Here is a 26,299-nt window from a genome sequence, read left to right as displayed (position 1 = left end):
AATATGGGGGTCGCTTATATGGGGGCTATATACAATTATTAACTTGATATGGGCGAATTTTTGTGTGATTGGGGATCGATATATCTGAGGTCTATATATAACCATAGACCGATATGGACCTAGTTAGGCATGGTTGTTATCGGCCATATACTAGCACAATTTACCAAATTTCAACTGACTCGTATGAAATTTTATCCTCCAAGTGGCTCCAAAACCAAATCTCGTGATCGGTTTATACGGAGGCTATATATGATTATGGACTGATATGAAGCAATTTTTGCATGGTCGTTGGATACCATATACTAACATCACGTACCAAATTTCAACCGAATCGCATGAATTTTGCTTTTCCAAGGGGCTCCGGAGATCAAATCTGGGTATCGGTTTATATGGGGGTTAACCTAATTAATTAATTAATATTATAATAAATGTAAAAAATGTTTATCGATCATACACCTCTGATGAAGCAATTCAACGAAAATTGCGAAATATTAGGACGGATGAATTAAAAATAATAAAAACAAATAGATCTCAAGCTTGGCAAAATAAAGAATTTTATTTATGGGCGCTATATATAATAATGCACCGATGTCGACCAATTTTTGCATGGTCATTAGAGACCATATACTTACACCATGTACCAAATTTCAGCCGGATCGGATGAAATTTGCTTCTCTTAGAGCAATCGCAAGCCAAATTTGGGGGTCCGTTTATATGGGGGCTATACGTAAAAGTGGACCGATATGGCCCATTTGCAATACCATCCGACCTACATCAATAACAACTACTTGTGCCAAGTTTCAAGTCGATAGCTTGTTTCGTTCGGAAGTTAGCGTGATTTCAACAGACGGACGGACGGACATGCTCAGATCGACTCAGAATTTCACCACGACCCAGAATATATATACTTTATGGGGTCTTAGAGCAATATTTCGATGTGTTACAAACGGCATGACAAAGTTAATATACCCCCATCCTATAGTGGAGGGTATAAAAATAAAAAAAAAAATTACTAAATTTTCTATAGGAATAACATTTTAACAAAATTTTTATACAAATAAAACCTTGACAAAATTTTCTGCAGGAATAAAATGTTGACAAAATTTTCTATAGAAATGAAATTTTAAGAAAATTCTCTAAAGAAATACACCTTTGACAAAATTTTCTATGGGAATAAAATTTTAACAAAATGTTTCTTAAAGTAAAATTTTAACAAACTTTTTGACAAAGTTTTCTATAGAAATAAAATTTGACACAATTTTTTATAAGAATAAAATTTTGTACAGGAATAAGATTATGACAAAATTTTCTATAGGAATAAAATTTTTGACAAAGTTTTCTATAGAAATAAAATTTGAGACAATTTTCTATAAGAATAAAATTTTGCAAAAGTTTTCTATAGAAATAAAAATTTGCCAAAATTTTCTTTAGGAATAAAATTTTGACAAAATTTTCCAAAGAAATAAAATTTTTTGTAGGAATAAATTTTTCACAAAATTTTCTATAGAAACAAAATTTTGACAAAATTTTGTATAGAAATGAAATTTGACACAATTTTCTATAACAATAAAATTTTGTACAGGAATAAAATTGTGACAAAATTTTCTATTAGAATAAAATTTGACAAATTTTTTGTATTAATAAATTTTTTGTTATTTTGATCCCAGCTTTAAAACCATGCATTGACTAAACTACAAGTGTAGTTTAACCAACAGAGGAAAAGAATGTTTGTCAAATTTATTTGGGCAAAGCCCTATAGACTGCAAGATGCTTGGATGGACGCACGTTTCGGAATTACCACATTCCTCATCAGCATCCTCTACTTGCAACAAAACTATCAACCAAGAATTTATTCTGATAATAAATTCTTTTTTTTTTCAATAGAATATTTTTTTCAATAGAATATTTTCTCAAAATTTAATTCTACAAAAAACTTTAGTCAAATTTTTTTTCCAAAAAAAAAAAAATGTTAAAAATTTTTTTCCATAGAAAATTTTGTCGAGATTTTATTTCTATAGAAAATTTTGTCAACATTTTATTTCTGTTGAAAATTTTTTCAAAATTTTATTCCTATAGCAATTTTGTCAACATTTTATTTCTGTAGAAAATTTTGTCAAAATTGTATTTCAATAAATTGTTTTGTAAAAATTTTATTTCTACAAAAAAATTTTGCCAAAATTTTATTTCTATGGAAAATTGTATTCATATAAAACAGTTTGTCAAAATTTTATTCCTATAGAAAATTTTGCCAACATTTTATTTCTGTAGAAAATTTTGTCAAAATTTTATTTCAATAAATTATTTTGTAAAAATTTTATTTCTACAAAAAAATGTTCTCAAGATTTTATTCCTTAAAAAAATTTTGTCAACATTTTATTCCTATAGAAAATTTTTTCAACATTTTATTTCTGTAGAAACTGCAAGTGTGGCACACGTATGTGTTTCGGGTCATAATAAAAGCCTATTGGTTGGTTCAGATTTCCATATACATCTTTCGCCTGATTTACACTTATATGGCACCAGAAGCCAGAGTTTTACTACGATGTACGTGGAATTTTGTACAAGGAATAAAATTGGCATTCTAGCTATGCATGGCAAAGTTGGTTAAAATCGGTTCAGATTTAGATAAAGCATGTTTCTCTGGATGGCTTCGCTAAAATATCTGAGATTTTTTTTCATGGAAATGGTGATGAAAGGCAACTTCACTCTTTACGTTTGCAAAACATAGCTATTAGCTTTTCTAACAAATTACAAAGAAGCTTTCATCGGGAGGATAACTCCCAATTTCTTTACTTATTGAACATTCAATAAAAATCATCGGATTTGTTTGAAATTTGCAGGATAGTCCTGCGATGGAAATTGATACTTGGCTGGTTGATATTTGTTGGCGGAGGCGAGGACCTTTCCTTGCCCGACTATTTTGTAACTTTTTAGATTTCTTCGGAATTTACTGGAATCGTATAAAATCGCTTAAAATAGGACCCTTGAGTCTTGATATCTAGTAGGATTTCACTATCATATTTCTGAGCATGACATCTCTAGAAGTATTTGAAATTTTTTTATGGAAATGGTGACTTCTCCTCTCACGCTTACCTAACGTAGCTATTAACTTTTCACACGAATTTCCAACGAAACTTTCATTTGCAACCAAATATGTCCATTTGGGATTGGAAAGTTAATAATGCCTAAATATTAAATATTCTTACCCAATACATTCCATTCGGCCAATATCATGGTCATATTCGATTTATGAAATCATTGGCTTTGACCAACATACGTCGTTTAAATGCAAGTCTCATGACGGCAAATCAATTTTATTGATTTCCTACAAAAAACAAACATTTTGCCATTTCCCTTTTTTAAATATTCCCTCTATACCAGGGCTATTGGAAATTATGAATATGGAAAAAAAAAAAACAAACAACGAGGGGGCCATGGGCACGGTTGCCACAGTTGGTAGATTTCTACCAAAAATCGTAGATTTTTACTGTTTGGTAGATTGGTAGAATTCTTGATGTTTTGGTAGATTTTGCAAAATATTCTTTTCCACCTAAGATGTCAAATTTTCTATAGAAATAAAATTTTGACAAAATTTTCCAAAGAAATAAAAGTTTAACAAAAATTTCTATAGAAACAAAAATTTGACAAAATTTTGTATGGAAATAAAATGTTGACAAAATTTTCTATACAAATAAATTTTTGACAAAGTTTCGTTTATAAAAAAACTTTGACCAAATTTCTTTTAGAAAAAAAATTTGACAAAATTTTCCATAGAAAACAAATTTTGAGAAATTTTTCTACAGAAGTAAAATTTTGACAAATTTTTCTATAGAAATAAAATTTTGACAACATTTTCTATAGAAAAAGAAACTTTTGACAAAATTTTCTCTAAAAAGCATGACAAAATTTTGTATAGAAGTAAAATTTTGACCAAATTGTCTAAAGAAATAAAATTTTGAGAAAATTTCGTTAACAAAAAAAAAAAAACAACTTTGACAAAATTTTCCATAGGAAACAAATTTTGAAAATTTTTTCTATAGAAGTAAATTTTTGACAAAATCTTCTATAGAATCAAAATTTTGACAAAATCTATATATATAAAGTCAATCTATGTTTGTGTATTTGTTGTTTGTTTGTTTGTTTGTACGTTCCGAGTTGGCTCCGAAACGGCTGAACCGATTTACTTGAAACTTTCAGAGATCGTAGGGGGCGTTCATGTGGTGAAAATAGGGTACCTCATTTTTTGACACTTGGTCGCGGAGGGGGACCTCCCGTTTGTCGGACTTTTTGAAAATTGGACCAAAGTTGACCGATTTGCTTGAAATTTTCATTGAAGATTGGGGTTGGCATCTAGACAAAGATCCGCTAATTTTTATTTCGATATTTGGTGGCGGAGGGGGACCTCCCCTTTGTTCGACTTTTTTAAAAGTACAGTGAAAAAACTAAAATTCTCTAAATTAGCTGAGATTTACAGAGAACATGCGGTGAGGTTATGGAATTAATATGGGGTACCTGATGATTTCATATGTGGACGGGGAGGGGGACCTCCCCTTTGCCCTACTTTTTTAAACTTGGTGTTTGTCGATATTGTATCGGGGAAAGTGACGTCCCTTTAAAACAATAGAGCAAAATTTAAACATCGCTGATCTACTTGAAATTTACAGGGAACGTGGGAGGAGGTGATTAAATTTATACATGATTTTTAAATTAGTATATGGTTTTTCGATATCTGGTTGGGGAAGGAGAAAATTGAAATAAACTTTGTCGATTTACTTCGATAGAATTTATAGGGACCATCGAGTAGTTGCGAAATTAATATAGGGTACGTGATAGTCCGATATCAGGTCGGAGTGGAGCGAAGGTGGGGAGAGGGTTCCCTTTTGTCCGTTTTTTTTTCTTAAATTGAAAGTAGAGGGTTGTCCGTAAATGGGAACTCGGTACATAATTTTATGATTTTTGCACAGTAAAGAACTTACATTTACATCAAATTGGCAGCCAACGTAGAGGGTGCATCATTTTCCAACATTTTAGCAAAGGTTAATGTGGTAAAATTTTTTACTATTTTTGCTTTTTCCGATTTATTGGTTGGGAAATAGTAATTCTTTGTATCTTATTATAATATAGTGCTTAATTTTCAGATATGTTGAGGAGAAGGATACCTTTCCTTGACAAACCACACTTAAAATTCACAAGAAATATAGAAGAAGGTACACCCTCTCCCGCCGTATTTGTACCTATAAACGAAAAATCAAGTAGTTCGATTTGTTTAAAAGAATTCAAATCTTTTGGAATTTGTTTTCAGCACGAAGGATATAGTTGACTAAGTTAACGCAAAATATTCCTCCAAATAGGCTTCGGAAGGCGCAGCGAAGCGGGCCGGGTTACGCTATATTCTCTAAAAAGAAATGACAAATTTTTTTATAGAAGTAAAATTTTGACAAATTTTCCATAGAAATAAAATTTTTATCAAATTGTCTATAGAAATAAAATTTTGACTGTTCTTATAGGAAAAGAAATAAAATTTTGACAAAATTTATTATGGAAATAAAATTTTGACAAAATTTTCTATAGACATAAAATTTTGACAAAATTTCGTTTATAAAAAAACGTTAACCAAATTTCCTTTAAAAAAAAATTACAAAATATAGAAATAAAATTTTGACAACATTTTCTATAAAAAAAACTTTTGACAAAATTTCTTTAAAAAACATGACAAAATTTTGTATAGAAGTAAAATTCTGACAAATTTTCCATAGAAATAAAATTCTGACCAAATTGTCTAAAGAAATAAAATTTTGATAAAATTTCGTTAACAAAAAAAAAAAAAAAACAACTTTGACAAAATTTCCTTTAGAAAAAAATTTACAAAATTTTCCATATAAAACTAATTTTGACAAATTTTTCTACAGAAGTTAAATTTTGACAAAATTTTCTATAGAAATAAAATGTTGACATTTTCTATAGGAAAAGAAACTTTTGACAAAAATGTATCTAAAAAAATTACAAATTTTTCTATAGAAGTAAAATTTTGACCAAATTGTCTATAGAAATAAAATTTTGATAAAATTTCGTTAAAAAAAAAAAAATTGACAAAATTTCCTTTAGAAAAAAAATTTCCATAGGGAACACATTTTGACAATTTTTTTCTATAGAAATAAAATTTTGACAAAATTTCATTTATAAAAAGACTTTGATCAAATTTTTTTTTTAGAAAAAAATTGACAAAATTTTCCATAGAAAACATTTTTTGGCAAATTTTTCTACAGAAGTTAAATTTTGGCAAATTTTTCTATAGAAATAAAATGTTGACATTTTCTATAGGAAAATAAACTTTTGACAAAATATTCTCTAAAAAAATGACAAATTTTTCTATAGAAGTAAAAATTTTGACAAATTTTCCATAGAAATAAAATTTTGATCAAATTGTCTATAGAAATAAAATTTTGATAAAATTTCGTAAACAAAAAAAGTTCCTTTAGAAAAAAATTGACAAAATTTTCCATAGGGAACAAATTTTGACAACTTTTTCTATAGAAATAAAATTTTGACAGAATTTTCTATAGAAATAAAATGTTGACAGAATTTTCTATAGAAATGAAATTTTGACCACTTTTTCTATAGAAATAAAATTTTGACAAAATTTCGTTTAGAAAAAAAACTTTGACAAAATTTTCCATAGAAAACAAATTTTGACAAATTTTTCTACAGAAGTAAAATTTTGACAAATGTTCCTATAGAAATAAAATTTTGACAATATTTTCTATAGCAAAAGATCCTTTTGAAAAAAAATTTTCTTTAAAAACAGATTGACAAAATTTTCTATAGAAGTAAAATTTTGACTATTTTCCATAGAAATAAAATTTTGTTAAAATTTCGTTAAAAAAAAACTTTGACAAAATTTCCTTTAGAAAAAAAATTTACAAAATTTTCCATAGAAAACAAATTTTGACTAATTTTTTTTTATAGAAGTAACATTTTGACAAAATCTTGTATAGAAATAAAACTTTGACAAAATTCTTTATAGAAATAAAATTTTGACAGAATTTTCTATAGGAATAAAATTTTGATAGAATTTTCTATAGAAATGAAATTTTGACAATTTTTTTCTATAGAAATGAAATCTTGACAGAATTTTCTATAGAAATAAAATTTTGACAGAATTTTCTATAGAAATAAAATTTGGCAAAATTTCGTTTAGAAAAAAAAACGTTGGTAAAATTTTACATAGAAAACAAATTTTGAAAAATTTTTCTACAGAAGTAAAATTTTGACAAATTTTTCTATAAAAATAAAATTTGAAAAAATTTCGTTAAAAAAAAACTTTGGCAAAATTTTCTCTAAACAAAACGTGATAAAATTTTCTATACAAGTAAAATGTTGACAAATTTTCCATAGAAATAAAATTTGGACCAAATTGCCTATAGAAATATAATTTTGATAACATTTCGTTAAAAAAAAAAAACTTTGACAAAATTTCTTTTAGAAAAAAAATTTCCATAGGAAACAAATTTTGACAAATTTTTCTATAGAAGTAAATTTTTGACAAAATCTTCTATAGAAATAAAATTTTGACAGAATTTTCTATAGAAATGAAATTTTGACAATTTTTTTGCTATATAAATACAATTTTGACAAAATTGTTTACAGAATTTTAGAATTTTCTATAGAAATAGTATTTTGACACAATTTCGTTAAAAAAACGTTTGGCAAAATTTTCCTTAGGAAACAAATTTTGACAAATTGTTCTATAGAAGTAAATGTTTGACAAAATGTTCTATAGAAATAAAATTGTTACTAAATTTTCTATAGAAAAAGAAACTTTTGACAAAATTTTCTCCAAAAATAAAATTTTCTATAGAAGTAAAATTTTGACATAAAGAAATAAACTTTTTACAAAATTTTCTATAAAACTAGAAACTTTTGAAAAAATTTTCCTTAGGAAACAAATTTTGACAAATTTTTCTATAGAAGTAAATTTTTGACAAAATAAAATTTTTACTAAATTTTCTATAGAAAAAGAAACTTTTGACAAAATTTTCTCCAAAAATAAAATGACAAAATTTTCTATAGAAGTAAAATTTTGACAAATTTTCCATAGAAATACAATTTTTACCAAATTGTCTATAGAACTAAAATTTTGATAAAATTTTGCTAAACAAAAAATTGACAAAATATCCTTAAAAAAAAAAATTGACAAAATTTTACATAGGAAATAAATTTTGACAAATTTTCCATAGGAAACAAATTTTGACAAATTTTTTTATAGAAGTAAAGTTTTGACAAAATCTTTTATAGAAATAAAATTTTGATAAAATTCTTTATAGAAATAAAATTTTGACAGAATTTCGTTTAGAAATAAAATTTTGACAGAATTTTCTATAGAAATGAAATTTTGCCAATTTTTTCCTATAGAAATGAAATCTTGACAGAATTTTCTATAGAAATAGAATTTTGACAAAATTTTCTATAGAAATAAATTTTTGACAGAAATTTCTATAGAAATGGAATTTTGACAAAATTTCGTTTAGACAAAAAAAAAATTGGCAAAATTTCCTTTAGGAAACAAAAAATTGACAAAATTGTTCATAGAAAATATTTTTTATCAGAATTTTCTGTTGGAATAAAAATGTTGACAACATTTTCTATAGAAATACAATTTTGACAAAATTTGCAATAGAAATAAAATTTTGACAGAATTTTCTATAGAAATGAAATTGTGAAAATTTTTTTCTATAGAAATAAAATTTTGACAAAATTTCGTTAAAAAAAACAAACTTTGGTAAAATTTCCTTTTCGTTCCCATAGAAAACAAATTTTGACAAAATTTTCTATAGAAATAAAAGTTGGACAAAATTTTCTATAGAAATAAAATTTGAAAAAAATTTTCTATAGAAATAAAATTTGACAAAATTTTCTATCGAAAAAAATTTTACAAAATTTTCTACAAAAAAGAAATTTACAAAACTTTCTGTAGAAATTCAAAATTGCAAACAAATTTTTTTAGTTTTTAGTTTTTTCTTCAAATTTTGGTGGAGTATTTTTGGATCGTGTGGCAACCGTGGTCAAAGGTCTAGGTATTCATTTATGTTGCCCCATGAAACTTATGGGGTTTCCGTATCAATCATGAATTTTAAATACTTATAAGTCACAAGTGGATTGCCCGTAATCTTGAATATGAATTTTTATGAAATGTTCGTCTTTAGTTTCATTTTTCCTTTCTTTTATTTCTCATTTCCTTAGCGTACCACATTATCTACTTCCTCAGCCATTTCCATACCGGATGTAGCTGCCCCGGCTGTTTTAACTACCGAAAGTACTCATGTTGACTTGAATGCCACCCTTAAAACGCCTCCAGCACATCAGCAACAGCAACACCCACAACATCATTCGAATGCTTCAGCCACTAATGTCGTCACCGCCAACCATCATCACAATCAGCAACTACCACATCACAGTAATCAGGCTAATAAACATGGCCCAGTAGCATCATCGAATGCAGCCATTGGTTCTTCATCAGCTGCGGTGAGTGGTAATAATGTCACAATACCCGTAGAATCTCAGCCACCGATGCGTACAATCGAATTATCCACTGGGAGGATACGAGAAGGATTTGGTGAGTATCGAAATAATCGAAATGTGGGCCTACAATTATACAAGAAAGAACTAGGATTCAGATAGATGCAACATAGAAAAAAGTAAATATTCATTTATTTTATGAATAGTTCTCGCAAAAATTTTCCAATGATGGATTTCATAAAATGTATGAACAATTTCATAAATTAAATAAAAAAATACTGATTTTGGTTGTACATGCCTACATATTATTTATGAAATGTTTTGTATTTCATTTGCTTCTGAACAAATATGTACTTTTACATAATATTTATGAAAAGTTTCATATATGGAACGAAATTTTCTTTTTTGATTTGGATTTTGTTTTTCAAAATGTATAAAGCCTCTTGTTAATACATTCCAGCAAAAAAAAATTGGATGTCCTTCCTAAGCCATTAGTTGTAAAGTACATAGAAAAATTCTATTCTAGAGATGGACATAATTTTCATTTCAGAAGAAGATCTTTGGAGGTGATATATCAAAATCCTATGGTTTAGGGATTTACAGTTACGTTTGTAACAAACCGAAATATCGCCAACCAGTTCAAGAGTGGTCTATATAGGACCAGCTGTTGAAAAAGGCCCTATAAACCAATTTCCCGACTGGACTTCTAAAAGATATAGATACTGTTTTCCCATCAGCCTGAAATTGGGAAGCTAGAAATGTTTAAGATTTCAAATAGGTGTGCTGAATATGGTCAATGATTTGGTGTAACCTCCATAAAATTTTTATCCGATTTGCCAGAAATTTAAAAACTAGAGGTTTTTTAGTCCACCCAGAAACGTACGAATTTTTTGTACACATCAATATTCTGGCCATCAAGAGTCAAGAGTAAATTTTTATTCGGGATCGGTTTATGTGGAGGCATGGCCGTTACAGCCCATCTGTTGATCCTTTGCATTCAGAAATAAAGTTATTAGTGATGAAATTCAAGCGTGATAGTAGCGTGATTGCTTTATGTTTGGCTGCAAAACGACAAGTGACTATTGTTAGAACCCTTCAGAATTTTTTTCTCATACCATTGCTCGTTACCGTGATATTGACAGTGTTGCATTGCGTCCAAAAAATGAACGAAAACTAACTGGAACAACACTAGAAATAATCCGAAAGAGCAGATTTGGGCAGATTTGTTAGAAATCTATGCCGCTATAGTAGACAACTTGTTTGTGAGCTGAACATATTGCCGGAGTAGATTTTCTGAAAATTTCATTTCTGTAAAAAATTTTCTCATAATTTTATTTCTATAGAAATTTTCTCAACATTTTATTTCTAAAGAAAATTTTTCAAAATTTTATTTCTATTGGAAATCTTATCAAAACTTTCCTTCTTTAGAAAATTTTCTCAAAATTTTATTTCCATGGACAGATTTGTCAAAATTTTATTTTTATAGAAAATTTTCTCAAAATATTATTTCTATAAGAAATTTTCTCAAAATTTTATTTTTATAGAAAATTTTCTGAACATTTTATTTCAATAGAAAATTTTGTCAACATTTTATTTCTATTGGAAATTTCCTTAAAATCGTATTTCTATAGAAAATTTTATTTCTATAGAAACTTTTGTCAAAATTTTTTTCCTATAGAAAATTTTGTCAAAATTTTATTTTTATGGAAAATTTTGTCAACATTTTATTTCTATAGAAATTTTATAAATTTTTTAAATTTTTTCTCAAAATTTTATTTCTAAAGAGATAGAAAATTGTATAAAATTTAATTTTAGAAATTTTCCAATAGAAATAAAATTTTGACAAACTATATAAGAAAAAAATTGAGCAAGTTTCCACTGGAAATAACATTATGGAGAACATTTTCTATAGAAATACAATTTTGAGAAAATTTTCAATAGAAATAAAATTTTGACAAAATTTTCTATACAAATAACATTTTCAGAAATTTTTCTATACAAATAAAATTTTGAGAAAATTTTCTATAGAAATAAAATGTTGAATAAACTCTGTCCATGGAAATACAAGTTAGAGCAATGTTTATATGAAGGTAAATTTTGACAACATTTTCTATAGAAATAAAATTTTGACAAAATTTTCTTTAGAAATATAATCTTGACAAAAATTTCTATAGAAATAAAATTTTTACTAAATATTTTATCAAAATTTTATTTCTATAGAAAATTTTGTCAAAATTTTATTTGTATAGAAATTTTTGTCAAGATTATATTTCTAAAGAAAATTTTGTCAAAATTTTATTTCTATAGAAAATGTTGTCAAAATTTACCTTCATATAAACATTGCTCAAAATTGTATTTCCATGGACAGAGTTTATTCAACATTTTATTTCTGTAGAAAATTTTCTCAAAATTTTATTTGTATAGAAAAATTTCTGAAAATGTTATTTCTATAGAAAATTTTGTCAAAATTTTATTTCTATTGAAAATTTTCTCAAAATTGTATTTCTATAGAAAATGTTCTCAAAATTTTATTTCTAAGCCGATCGGCTTAGAATTAATTGCTAAGTCGATTTAGCGATGTCCGTCTGTCTGTTGCTGTATTTTTGTGTACAAAGTCCAGCTCGCAGTTTAAGTCCGATCGTCCTTATATTTGGCATAGGGTCCTTTTTTGGTTCAAAGACGATTCCTATTGATTTTAGAATATGTGGAAAACATGTGGAAAATATCCATGTGGAACATGTGGAAAATATCCACATGTTTCTTGTAAAATCGTCACCATTAAGTCGAAAACTCGCAAAAATGATTAAAATTTACCTATACTCTAATTCGTATATTTCGACTATAAATCACCTATAAATCATAAATGCAGACCTATACATAATACATGCAGATTTGCGAAATGTTATGCAATTTAAATATTTCCAATATTATACCCTGCACCATAGGATGGATATTAACTTTGTCATTCCGTTTATAACACATCGAAATATTGCTCAAAGACCCCATAAAGTATATATATTCTGGGTCGTGGTGAAATTCTGAGTCGATCTTTGCATGTCCGGGAGCCGCCGTGGTGCAATGGTTAGCATGCCCGCCTTGCATTCACAAGGTCGTGGGTTCGATTCCTGCTTCGACCGAACACCAAAAAATTTTTCAGCGGTGGATTATCCCACCTCAGTAATGCTGGTGACATTTCTGGGGGTTTCAAAGCTTCTCTAAGTGGTTTCACTGCAATGTGGAACGCCGTTCGGACTCGGCTATAAAAAGGAGGTCCCTTGTCATTGAGCTTAACATGGAATCGGGCAGCACTCAGTGATAAGAGAGATGTTCACCAATGTGGTATCACAATGGACTAAATAGTCTAAGTGAGCTTGATACCTCGGGCTGCCACCTAACCTAACCTAACCTTGCATGTCCGTCCGTCCGTGTGTTGAAATCACGCTAACTTCCGAACGAAACAAGCTATCGACTTGAAACTTGACACAAGTAGTTGTTATTGATGTAGGTCGGATGGTATTGCAAATGGGACATATCGGTCTACTTTTACCTCTAGCCCCCATATAATCGGACCCCCAAATTTGGCTTGCTGATCCTCTAAGAGAAGCAAATTTCATCCGATATGGTCTAACATGGTCCTAAAAGCCAGAGTTTTGGCCCTATTTGGTTGAAATGTTGCACAGGGAGTAGATTTAGCATTGTAGCTTTGCGCGCCAAATTTGGTTGAAATCGATTCAGATTTAGGTATAGCTCCCATATATAGCTTTCGCCCAATATGGACTAATATGGTCCAAAAAGCCAGAGTTTTGGCCCAATTTGGTTGAAATTGTGCACAACGAGTAGAATTAGCATTGTAGCTATGCGTGCCAAATTTGGTTTAAATCGGTTCAGATTTAGATATATCTCCCATATATAGCTTTCGCCAGATTTACACTCATATGACCACAGATGCCAATTTCTAACTCCGATTTAGTTGAAATTGTGCACAGGGAGTAGAATTAGCATTGTAGCTATGCTTGCCAAATTTAGTTGAAATCGGTTCAGATTTAGATATAGCTCCCATATATATATTTCGCCCGATATGGACTTATATGGCCCCAGAAGCCAGAGTTGTACACTAATTTGCTTAAAATTTTGCACTAGGAGTACAATTAGTAGTGTAGTCAAGTGTGCCAAATTTTATTGTAATCGAATCAGATTTAGATATATCTCCCATATATACCTTTCGCCCGATTTACACTCATATGACCACAGAGGCCAATTTTTTGCTCCGATTTAGTTGAAAATTTGCACAGGGAGTAGAATTACCATTGTAGTTATGCTTGCCAAATTTGGTTGAATTCGGTTCCGATTTAGATATAGCTCCCATATATATGTTTTTCTGATTTTGACTAAAATGGTCAAAATACCAACATTTTCCTTATAAAATCGCCACGGCTTAGTCGAAAAGTTGTAAAAATGACTCTAATTTTCCTAAACTTCTAATACATACATATATATCGAGCGATAAATCATAAATAAACTTTTGCAAAGTTTCCTTAAAATTGCTTCAGATTTAAATGTTTCCCATATTTATACCCTTCACCACTACAGGGTATAATAAGTTTGTGCATTTGTATGTCACGCCAAGAAGGAGTAATCATAGACCAACCTTTTAGTATACGGATCGGCTTAGAATTAAATTCTGAGTCGATTTAGCGATGTCCGTCTGTCTGTCTGTCTGTTGATGTATTTTTGTGTGCAAAGTACAGCTCGCAGTTTTAGTCCGATTGTCCTAAAATTTGGTATAGGGTCCTGTTTCGGCTCAAAGACGATCCCTATTGATTTTGGAAAAAATCGTTTCAGATTTAGATATAGCTGCCATATATATTTTTCACCGATCTGGTCATAATTGGCGTGTATATCAACCGATCTTCCTCAAATTCCGTACATCCGAATATTTTATGGGTCTCGAAAAACTTGCAAAATATCATCCAAATCGGTTCAGATTTAGATATAGCTCCCATATATAGCTTTCGCCCGATTTACACTCATTTGCCCACAGAGGCCAATTTTTTGCTCCGATTTAGTTGAAATTTTGCACAGGGAGTAGAATTAGCATTGTAACTATGCGTGCCAAATTTGGTTGAAATAGGTGCAGATTTAGGTATAGCTCCCATATATATGTTTTTCTGATTTCAACAAAAATGGTCAAAATACCAACATTTTCCTTGTAAAATCGCCACTGCTTAGTCCAAAAGATGTAAAAATGACTCTAATTTTCCTAAACTTCTAATACATATATATCGAGCGATAAATCGTAAATAAACTTTTGTGAAGTTCCCTTAAAATTGCTAACTAACATTGTGGTCCGTTGCGATCATTAACCAATTTAAATTTGGGTCTAGACATTTTGTTGAAGTTTGGAAAATTTTGTCCAAATCGGTTCATATTTAAATATTTGTATATGGGAATCATATAGCTTCTAACAAATTTGAAGGTGTTAAGATGGTATCAAAAATGTTGGTATACATAGTGGTGATGGGTATAATATAGTCGGCCCCGTCCCACTTTAAACTTTCCTTAGTTTTTTTTTTGGCTATGCTGTTGTTAACTGGTACGACCGGCAACAAGCTAACGTTTTATCCTAAAAATTGGTCATTTAATTATATTCCACTCTATTTCTATTTCAGCTAATGGCGATGTCATTGTCACACTGCTACCTGCCAATACCAAATTTCCCTGGGTAACACCAGCCATTTTCAGGCCAGAATTAGTACCCGAAGAGCTTATGGCTCAAGGGTTAACAGTAAGTAGCCGTTCTCTATCAAAAACGAAATCAAATAATTTTTTTTTTTGAAATTCGTTTCATAAATTTCAGTTAACCGTTGAGGAATATGTCCATGCCATGGAAACTTTGGTTAACGATTATCGCTTTACAATGTACAATATTTGCTATAAACGCATTTTAGTTTGTTGGATATTTTTCGCCTTTACTGTCCTACTCACGCTACTCTTCTCCGGTTTACAAGGAGTGGCCTTGTTCTCATTGGGTGTAGGATGGTTGTTCCTAAATGCAGCCGCCATTTTCCTATGCATGTGGGTGAAATTACGTTTGGCTCGTGGCTTGGAGAAATGTTTGGCCCGTGTCAATAAACAATTGCTGAAACATAAAATTCTTCTGATATTGGATGATCGAGGACGCATCTCATGTCATAAAGTGAATTTATGTTTTTTGTATTTTGATTCGGGTCCTTGTGTGAATTTCCTAAATGAATTCTTGGAACATACCGAACAGAATGGTGGAGAAAATATTAAAGCAGGATGGGAATCAAAATTGGATATTGATTTAAATGATATTGTCATACAGGGGACAACGCCTGTAAGGGTCTCCAGGAAACAGGTGGGTGTTGTTAATTGTTATCATTTAATAGAAACTAAATTTCTAAGGTCTTATATATATATATATCTTTTTTAGACTATAAGAAATTTTTACTTAATTTTTTTTGTAAATAATATTTAAACTAATTTTTATTAATATATATCATTTCATATATATTTTATACTTCTTATTTATTTAATTATTTGTATGTTTTTAATTCACTTTCTATGCAATTTTATTTTTATATACAAGAAAAAAAATCACCTATCTACTTTTTTTATGATAATTTATCACAACCACCCTATTGTATATTAAATCTTTAGGCTGTGGCCCAAGAGCTTTACCTCAGCTATTTACAACGTTGGGGCAAAGACTTTTTAAGGCGTCGTCTTGATTGGACGGTCCAAGAGGCCGGTGTTCATGAAACACCCCGTCACCTGCAATCATCCATCTGTCCCTGTCAATATGAAGAAGAAGTTCTAAGGAATAAAATCAAAACGCATTTGCAACGTAAACAATGCTGTGGCATTAATTGCCTGGGTTGTTGGCTATAGGAGGCCAGAGGATTTACAAAAAAAAAAAAAAATAATAAATAATAAATAAAATTAAATCACCAAACACCAAATATAAAATATCTATGGCAAAACTTAAGAAAAAAATCAGAAAACACAAATATGGCCAAACAAAATTCCAACAATTGCTTGGAATTCGGATAGCATACACACAAATAAAGGGGAAAAATTTTTAAGTTATAAAAAAATTAACTTTTAACTTAAATTAACGTTTGTTTATAGTTTCTGTGTCGATTTATGTTTTTATCCCAATTTTTTTATATTTTTAAGTTTTTTATTTTTTTGCTTCTATTTCTTGAGTTTTGTAAAAAATATTGGCATAATTTCTTTTTTCCTTATTTTTCTTTTATCCATGGGAATCATATAAAAATATTTTTTGATTAATTGTGTATTGTAAATTTTAAAAAAAAAAATAATAAATCAATATAATAATAATTAAATATATATAATTAATAATTAATTTTATAATACAGTAGATACATGGTATATAGAAAAAAATTGTTATTTCTATTTGGAGTTTGTAATGAAAATGGTTTAAATTTTACAAGGCCGCTGTTAAACTGATGCCAAAATTAATTTAATTTCATTGGAAACAACTTATAAAAACCAGCCAACATTGATAACAGGCGAATATAAAAAAGAATATTTTTTAGTTTAATTTTCAAAAGAAAATTTTCTCAGACCAATGAAATTTTCTTTGTTCCGAGTATATCTCACAATTTTTTTTGTGAGAATTTTATTTCTATAGAAAATTTTGTCAAAATTTTATTTCTGTAGAAAATTTTGTCACAATTTTATTTCTGTAGAAAATTTTGTCACAATTTTATTTCTAATCAAAATTTTTATTTCTATAGAAAATTTTGTCAAAATTTTATTTCTGTAGAATTTTTTGTCAATTTTTTTTATAGAAAATTTTGTGAAAATTTTACTTAATAGAAAATTGTGTCACAATTTTATTTTTATAGAAAATTTTATCAAGATTTTATTTCTATAGAAAATGTTATTAAAATTTTACTTCTATAGAAAATTTCGACAAAATTTTATTTCTATAGAAAATGTTGTTAAAATGTTACCTCTATAGAAAATTTTGTCAAAATTTTACATCTTTAGCAAATTTTGTCAAAATTTTATTTCTATAAAAAATGTTGTCAACATTTTATTTTTATAGAAAATTTTGTCGAAATTCTATTTCTATAGAAAATTTTGTCAAAATTTTAATTCTGTAGACAATTATGTCTAAATTTTATTTCTGTAGAAAATTTTGACAAAATTTTATTTCTATAGAAAATTTTGACAAAATTTTATTTCTATAGAAAATTTTGACAAAATTTTATTTCTGTAGAAAATTTTGACAAAATTTTATTTCTATAGAAAATTTTGACAAAATTTTATTTCTATAGAAAATTTTGACAAAATTTTATTTCTATAGAAAATTTTGACAAAATTTTATTTCTATAGAAAATTTTGTCGAAATTCTATTTCTATAGAAAATTTTGTCAAAATTTTAATTCTGTAGACAATTATGTCTAAATTTTATTTCTGTAGAAAATTTTGACAAAATTTTATTTCTATAGAAAATTTTGACAAAATTTTATTTCTATAGAAAATTTTGACAAAATTTTATTTCTATAGAAAATTTTGACAAAATTTTATTTCTATAGAAAATTTTGATTAAATTTTATTTCTATAGAAAATTTTGACAAAATTTTATTTCTGTAGAAAATTTTGAAAAAATCTTATTTCTATAGAAAACTTTGACAAAATTTTATTTCTATAGAAAATTTTGACGAAATTTTATTTCTATAGAAAAATTTGACAAAATTTTATTTCTATAGAAAATTTTGACAAAATTTTATTTCTATAGAAAATTTTGACAAAATTTTATTTCTATAGAAACTTTTGACAAAATTTTATTTCTGTAGACAATTTTGACAAAATTTTATTTCTGTAGGAAATTTTGTCAAAATTTTATTTCTGTAGAAAATGTCTGTCAAAATTTTATTTCCATAGAATATTTTGTCAAAATTTTATTTCTATAGAAAATGTTGTTAAAATTTTACTTCTATAGAAAATGTTGTCAAAATTTTACATCTATAGCATATTTTGTCAAAACTCTATTTCTACAGAAATGTTTGTCAAAATTTTATTTCTATAGAATTTTTTTTCAAAATTTTATGTTTATAAAAAATTTTGTCAATAAATCCTTTTTATAGAAAATTTTGACAAAATGTTATATCTACAGAAAATTTTGACAAAATTTTATTTCTATAGAAAATTTTGACAAAATTTTATTATTTATTATATAAATTTCGATAAAGTTTTATTTCTATAGCAAATGTTTGTCAAAATTTTATTTCTATAGACAAGTTTGTCAAAATGTTATTTCTATAAAAAATGTTGTCAACATTTTATTTTTATAGAAAACTAGCGTAACCCGGCCCGCTTCGCTGCGCCTTCCGAAGTGTTTTTGTAGGAACATTTTGCGTTAACTTAGTCAACCATATCCTTCGTGCTGAAAACAAATTCGAAAAGATTTGAATTCTTTCAAACAAATCGGACTACTTGCTTTTTCATTTATAGATACAAATATGGCTGATATGCATATGTAAAACGGTTCGTCTTAAAAAATGTCGGGGAGAGGCTGTACCCTTTCCTCAAAATTTTTTAAATAATGTTCGGTATTCAAGTAGTTGGAAAATCTTCTATATTTCTTGTGAATTTTAAGTGTGGAAATGTATCCTTCTCCTCAACATATCTGAAAATTAAGCACTATATTATAATAACATACAAAGAATTACTGTTTCCCATCCAATAAATCGGAAAAAGCAAAAAAATTTTACCACATTAACATTTGCCAAAATGTTGGAAAATGATGCACCCTCTACGTTGGCTGCCAATTTCATGTAAATTTAAGTTCTTTACTAAAAAAAGTCTGGCAGAAGCCTGTGCAAAAATCATAAAATTATGTAGCGAGTTTCCATTTACGGACAACCCTCTACTTTCAATTTAAGAAAAAAAAAACGGACAAAAGGGAACCCTCTCACCTCCCACCTTCGCTCCACTCCGACCTGATATCGGACTATCACGTACCCTATATTAATTTCGCAACTACTCAATGGTCCCTATAAATTCTATCGAAGTAAATCGACAAAGTTTATTTCAATTTTCCCCTTCCCCAACCAGATATCGAAAAATCATATACTAATTTAAAAATCATGTATAAATTTAATCACCTCCTCCCACGTTCCCTGTAAATTTCAAGTAGATCGGCGATGTTAAATTTTGCTCTATTGTTTTAAAGGGACGTCACTTTCGACAAACACCGTACTGAATAGCACCCCTAACCTTCCCTGAAAATTCTTGAAACTTTCCTTCAAGTGTGGGGCAAGGAAGGTTGCCTCTTCGTTCATAATTAAGAATTGTTGTTTTTTTTTGCAGTTTTAGAGGAGGACCTCCTCCCCGACTAAATATCGAAAAGTGATGTAGCGTACCTTTTGTAAATGTCCCAGAAAATGTCAAGCAAATTATAAGCCTAAAAGGGCGGCCTCTCTTCCGTCCAAATATCACAAAATCAGGTATCAACTATTAATATCGTAACCTCTCCCCAGTCCTCTGTAAATTTCAAGTAACTCGGTCAAAGTTTAATTGTTTCTCTGTATGTACTTAAGAGAAGCGGATGTCTCCCTATGCCCTTTTATTTTTATTTAAAAATCGAGAACCTGATATAAATTTCATAATCCATTTTTTCCATAAAATTTCAGTCGGGGGAGTTTAGTTTTTTTGTACTTTCAAACAAAAAAATTCGGGCAAAGGGGTGGTCCCCCTCCCCGATCAAATATCGAAAAATAATGTACCTGATTTTTGTCTAGATGCCAACCCCAACATTCAATGAAAATTTCAAGCAAATCGCATAATTTTTTTTTCCAAGTTTCAAAAAGTATGGCAAGGGGGAGGTCCCCCTCCCCATCCACATATGAAATCATCGGGTACCCCATATTAATTCCATAACCTCACCACATGTTCTCTGTAAATCTCAGATAATTTAGATAATTTTAGTTTTTTCACTGTACTTAAAAAAAAGTCGAACAAAGGGGAGGCCCCCCTCCGCCTCCAAATATCGAAATAAAATAGCGGATCTTTGTCTAGATGCCAACCCCAATCTTCAATGAAAATTCTATATAAAGGTTTATATTCCCATTCAACTAATTGTGGCACAATTAAGGATACTATTAAACGCACTACTTGTGCAAAATTTGAAGCAAATCAGGACAAAACTGGCTTTTGAGGCCATATAAGTCCAAATCGGACGAAAGATATATGTGGGAGCTATATCTAAATCGGCACTGATTTGAACCAAATTTGGCACGCTTAACGATACCCTTATTAGGAATCCAGATTTGTAATATGGGGGTCGCTTTATACAATTATGCACCGATATGGAACAATTCCTGTGTGATTGGAGATCGGTTTATCTGAGGGCTATATATAACTATAAACCGATGTGGATTTTGTATGGTATGGTTGTTAGCGGCAATATACTAGCACAATGTACAAAATTTCAACTGAAACGGGTGAAATTCGCTCCTCCAAGGGGCTCCAAAACCAAATTTCTGGATCGGCTTATATGGGGGCTATATATAATTATGAACCGATATGGACCAATTTTTGCATGATTTTTAGAGACCATATACTAACACCACGTACCAAGTTTCAATCGGATCGGATGAATTTTGATCCTCCAAGAGGCTCCGGAGGTAAAATTTGGGGATCGGTTTATATGAGGGCTATATGTAATTATGGACCGATATGGACCAATTTTTGCATGGTTTTTAGAGACCATATACTAACACCACGTTCCAAATTTCAACTAAATCGGATGAAATTTACTTGACAATTTCGGGACAAAGAAAAAACCTATAACATTTGTTTTGCTATAAAAATAAGTCAAAATTAACATTAGTTTAACGATAGTTACTTTCTTTTCTGTGCAGTTGCGGATGGTCTACATCATCAACAAACGCTTTGGTTATGAAAAATTTCATTTAACGATATGGTCCTGCAAGCGTGGCCAATAATGCCATTTGTCTAATTTATCTCAAAAAAAAAAAAATGCAATTTTACTTCGATAGAAAATTTTGTCAAATTTTTATTTCTGTAGAAATTTTTGTCAATTTTTTTTTTGTTTTTATAGAAAATTTTGTGACATTGTATAAAAATAAAATTTTATTTCTATAGAAAATGTTGTTAAAATTTTACTTCTATTGAACATTTTGTCAAAATTTTACGTCCATAGCAAATTTTGTCAAAATTTTATTTCTACAGAAATTTTTGTCAAAATTTTATTTCTATAGAAAATTTTGTCAAAATTTTATTTCTATAAAAAATGTTGTCAACATTTTATTTTTATAGAAAATTTTGTCAAAATTCTATTTCTTTAGAAAATTTTGACAAAATTTTATTTCTATAAAAAATTTTGTCAAAATTTTATTTCTGTAGAAAATTTTGTCAAAATTTTATTTCGATAGAATTTTTTTTAATTACCGATTTGATGAATATAGACCAAAATCAACCAAATTCCATTTGGTCCGACCATCGGGCCAAATTTAAAATTTAATAATTTTTTGGACCAATTTTGGTGCGATCGGACCAAAATGTCAACCCTGTTGCCAACCCAAAGTGCTCAAAATACAAACCTGCTATGACCCTAGCTTTATTAACTCTCTTACAATCAAAGTTCTCCCAGTATCTCTCAAACTGTAGTATGTAAAATAAGTTAAACATCAAAACAACACACGACAGCCTCTCAAACTAAAGTATCTAGCAAATTTTGTCAAAATTTTATTTCTATAGAAAATTTTGTCAAAATTTTATTTCTATAAAAAATTTTGTCAACATTTTATTTTTATAGAAAATGTTGTAAAAATTCTATTTCTATAGAAAATTTTGTCAAAATTTTATATCTATAGAACATTTTGTCAAAATTTTATTTCTATAGAAAATTTTGTCAAAATTTTATTTCTATAGAAAACTTTGTCAACATTTTTTTTAATAGAAAATGTCGTCTCGATTTTTATACCCTTCACCACTACTGTGGTACAGGGTATAATAAGTTTGTGCATTTGTATGTAACGCCAAGAAGGAATAGTCTGAGACCCATCGTTTAGTATACCGATCGTCTTAGAATTAAATTCTGAGTCGATTTAGCGATGTCCGTCTGTCTGTCTGTCTGTCCGTCTGTCTGTCTGTCTGTTGATGTATTTTTGTGTGCAAAGTACAGCTCGCAGTTTTAGTCCGATTGTCCTAAAATTTGGTATAGGGTCCTGTTTCGGCTCAAAGACGATCCCTATTGATTTTGGAAAAAATCGGTTCAGATTTAGATATAGCTGCCATATATATTTTTCACCGATCTGGTCATAATTGGCGTGTATATCAAGCGATCTTCCTCAAATTCCGTACATCTGAATATTTTATGAGTCTCGAAAAACTTGCAAAATATCAGCTAAATCGGTTCAGATTTAGATATAGCTCCCATATATAGCTTTCGCCCGATTTACACTCATTTGCCCACAGAGGCCAATTTTTTGCTCCGATTTAGTTGAAATTTTGCACAGGGAGTAGAATTAGCATTATAGCTATGCGTGTCAAATTTGGTTGAAATCGGTTCAGATTTAGATATAGCTCCCATATATAGCTTTCGCCCGATTTACACTCAAATGACCACAGAGGCCAATTTTTTTGCTCCGATTTAGTTGAAATTTTGCACAGGGAGTATAATTAGCATTGTAGCTATGCGTGCCAAATTTGGTTGAAATCGGTTCAGGTTTAGATATAGCTCCCATATATAGCTTTCGCCCGATTTACACTCATATGACCACAGAGGCCAATTTTTTGCTCCGATTTAGTTGAAATTTTGCACAGGGAGTAGAATTAGCATTGTAGCTATGCGTGCCAAATTTGGTTGAAATCGGTTCAGATTTAGATATATCTCCCATATATAGCTTTCGCCCGATTTACACTCATATGACCGTAGAGGCCAATTTTTAACTTCGATTTAGTTGAAATTTTACACAGGGAGTAGAATTAGCATTGTAGCTATGCGTGCCAAATTTGGTTGAAATCGGTTCAGATTTAGATATAGCTCCCATATATATGTTTTTCTGATTTCGACAAAAATGGTCAAAATACCAACATTTTCCTTGTAAAATCGCCACTGCTTAGTCGAAAAGTTGTAAAAATTACTCTAATTTTCCTAAACTTCTAATGCATATATATCGAGCGATAAATCATAAATAAACTTTTGCGAAGTTTTCTTAAAATTGCTCCAGATTTAAATGTTTCCCATATTTTTTTACTAACATTGTGTTCCACCCTAGTGCATTAGCCGACTTAAATTTAGAGTCTATAGATTTTGTAGAAGTCTATCAAATTCTTCCAGATCGAGTGATATTTAAATATATGTATTTAGGACAAACCTTTATATATAGCCCCCAACACATTTGACGGATGTGATATGGTATCGAAAATTTAGATCTATAAAGTGGTGCAGGGTATAATATAGTCGGCCCCGCCCGACTTTAGACTTTCCTTACTTGTTTTTCTATAAAAAATGTCGTCAACATATTTTTTTTATAGAAAATGTCGTCAAAATTTTAATGCTATAGAAAATTTTTAAAAATTGCCGATAGACCAAAATCAACCAAATTCCATCTGGTCCGACCATCGGACCAAATTTAAAAATTAATAATTTTTTGGATCAATTTTGGTGCGATCGGAACCAACCCAAATTGCTCAAAATACAACCCTGCTATGACCGTAGCTTTATTCACCCCCTTACAATCAAAGTTTGGGAGCCACCGTGGTGCAATGGTTAGCATGCCCGTCTTGCATACACAAGGTCGTGGGTTCAATACCTGCTTCGACCGAACACCAAAAAGTTTTTCAGCGGTGGATTATCCCACCTCAGTAATGCTGGTGACATTTCTGAGGGTTTCAAAGCTTCTCTAAGTGGTTTCACTGCAATGTGGAACGCCGTTCGGTTATGAAAAATTTCATTTAACGATATGGTCCTGCAAGCGTGGCCAATAATGCCATTTGTCCAATTTATCTCAAAAAAATAAATGCAATTTTACTTCGATAGAAAATTTTGTCAAATTTTTATTTCTGTAGAAATTTTTGTCATTTTTTTTTGTTTTTATAGAAAATTTTGTGACATTGTATAAAAATAAAATTTTATTTCTATAGAAAATGTTGTTAAAATTTTACTTGTATTGAACATTTTGTCAAAATTTTACGTCCATAGCAAATTTTGTCAAAATTTTATTACAACAGAAATTTTTGTTAAAATTTTATTTCTATAGAAAATTTTGTCAAAATTTTATTTCTATAAAAAATGTTGTCAACATTTTATTTTTATAGAAAATTTTTCTTTAGAAAATTTTGACAAAATTTTATTTCTATAAAAAATTTTGTCAAAATTTTATTTCTGTAGAAAATTTTGTCAAAATTTAATTTATATAGAAAATTTTGTCTATTTCTTTAGAAAATTTTGACAAAATTTTATTTCTATAAAAAATTTCGTCAAAATTTTATTTCTGTAGAAGATTTTGTCAAAATTTAATTTCTATAGAAAATTTTGTCAAGATTTTATTTATATAGATTTTTTTTTTAAATTACCGATTTTATGAAAATAGACCAAAATCAACCAAATTCCATTTGGTCCGACCATCGGACCAAATTTAAAATTTCCAAAGAACATTTTGTCAAAATTTTATTTCTATAGATTTTTTTTAATTACCGTCCATAGCAAATTTTGTCAAAATTTTATTTCTATAGGCATTTTTGTCAAAATTTTATTTCTATAGAAAATGTTGTCAAAATTTTATTTCTATAAAAAATGATGTCAACATTTTATTTTTATAGAAAATTTTGTCAAAATTCTATTTCTTTAGAAAATTTTGACAAAATTTTTTTTTCTATAAAAAATTTTATCAAAATTTTATTTCTGTAGAAAATTTTGTCAAAATTTTAGTTCTATCGATTTTTTTTTTAAATTGTCGATTTGATGAAAATAGACCAAAACCAACCAAATTCCATTTGGTCCGACCATCGGACCAAATTTAAAAATTTCTATAGAACATTTTGTCAAAATTTTATTTCGATAGAATTTTTTTTAATTACCGATTTGATGAATGTAGACCAAAATCAACCAAATTCCATTTGGTCCGACCATCGGACCAAATTTAAAAATTAATAATTTTTTGGACCAATTTTGGTGCGATCGGACCAAAATGTCAACCCTGTTGCCAACCCAAAGTGCTCAAAATACAAACCTGCTATGACCCTAGCTTTATTCACTCTCTTACAATCAAAGTTCTCCCAGTATCTCTCAAACTGTAGTATGTAAAATAAGTTAAACATCAAAACAACACACGACAGCCTCTCAAACTAAAGTATCTAGCAAATTTTGTCAAAATTTTATTTCTATAGAAAATTTTGTCAAAATTTTATTTCTATAAAAAATTTTGTCAACATTTTATTTTTATAGAAAATGTTGACATAATTTTTTTTCTATATAAAATTTTGTCAAAATTTTATATCTATAGAACATTTTGTCAAAATTTTATTTCTATAGAAAATTTTGTCAAAATTTTATTTCTATAGAAAACTTTGTCAACATTTTTTTAATAGAAAATGTCGTCTCGATTTTTTTTCAATAAAAAATGTCGTCAACATATTTTTTCTATAGAAAATGTCGTCAAAATTTTAATTCTATAGAAAATTTTTAAAAATGACCGATAGACCAAAATCATTTGGTCCGACCATCGGACCAAATTTAAAAATTAATAATTTTTTT

At 28.8% G+C, this 26,299-nt stretch overlaps 1 protein-coding gene across 4 annotated transcripts in view; it reads left to right on the top strand.

The window, feature by feature from the left end:
- Positions 1-26,299, top strand: part of LOC142224015 (uncharacterized) — a 49,918-nt gene that overhangs the window by 13,507 nt on the left and 10,112 nt on the right. For 2 of the 4 annotated variants that reach the window (XM_075293826.1, XM_075293825.1), the window contains exons 2-4: positions 9,241-9,613; positions 15,186-15,301; positions 15,374-15,895. In XM_075293826.1, coding sequence (XP_075149941.1) covers positions 9,241-9,613; positions 15,186-15,301; positions 15,374-15,895 — 1,011 coding nt within the window. Of the gene's footprint in view, positions 1-9,240; positions 9,614-15,185; positions 15,302-15,373; positions 15,896-16,197; positions 16,857-26,299 lie in introns of those variants that run through there. The other 2 variants (XM_075293827.1, XM_075293824.1) reach the window with 2 other exon arrangements.

This window comes from Haematobia irritans, chromosome 2 (genome assembly GCF_050003625.1).
Source record: "Haematobia irritans isolate KBUSLIRL chromosome 2, ASM5000362v1, whole genome shotgun sequence".
Lineage (NCBI taxonomy): Eukaryota > Metazoa > Arthropoda > Insecta > Diptera > Muscidae > Haematobia > Haematobia irritans.
Note: the sequence above shows the minus strand (reverse complement) of the source record. Positions and strands in the feature narration are given on the sequence as shown.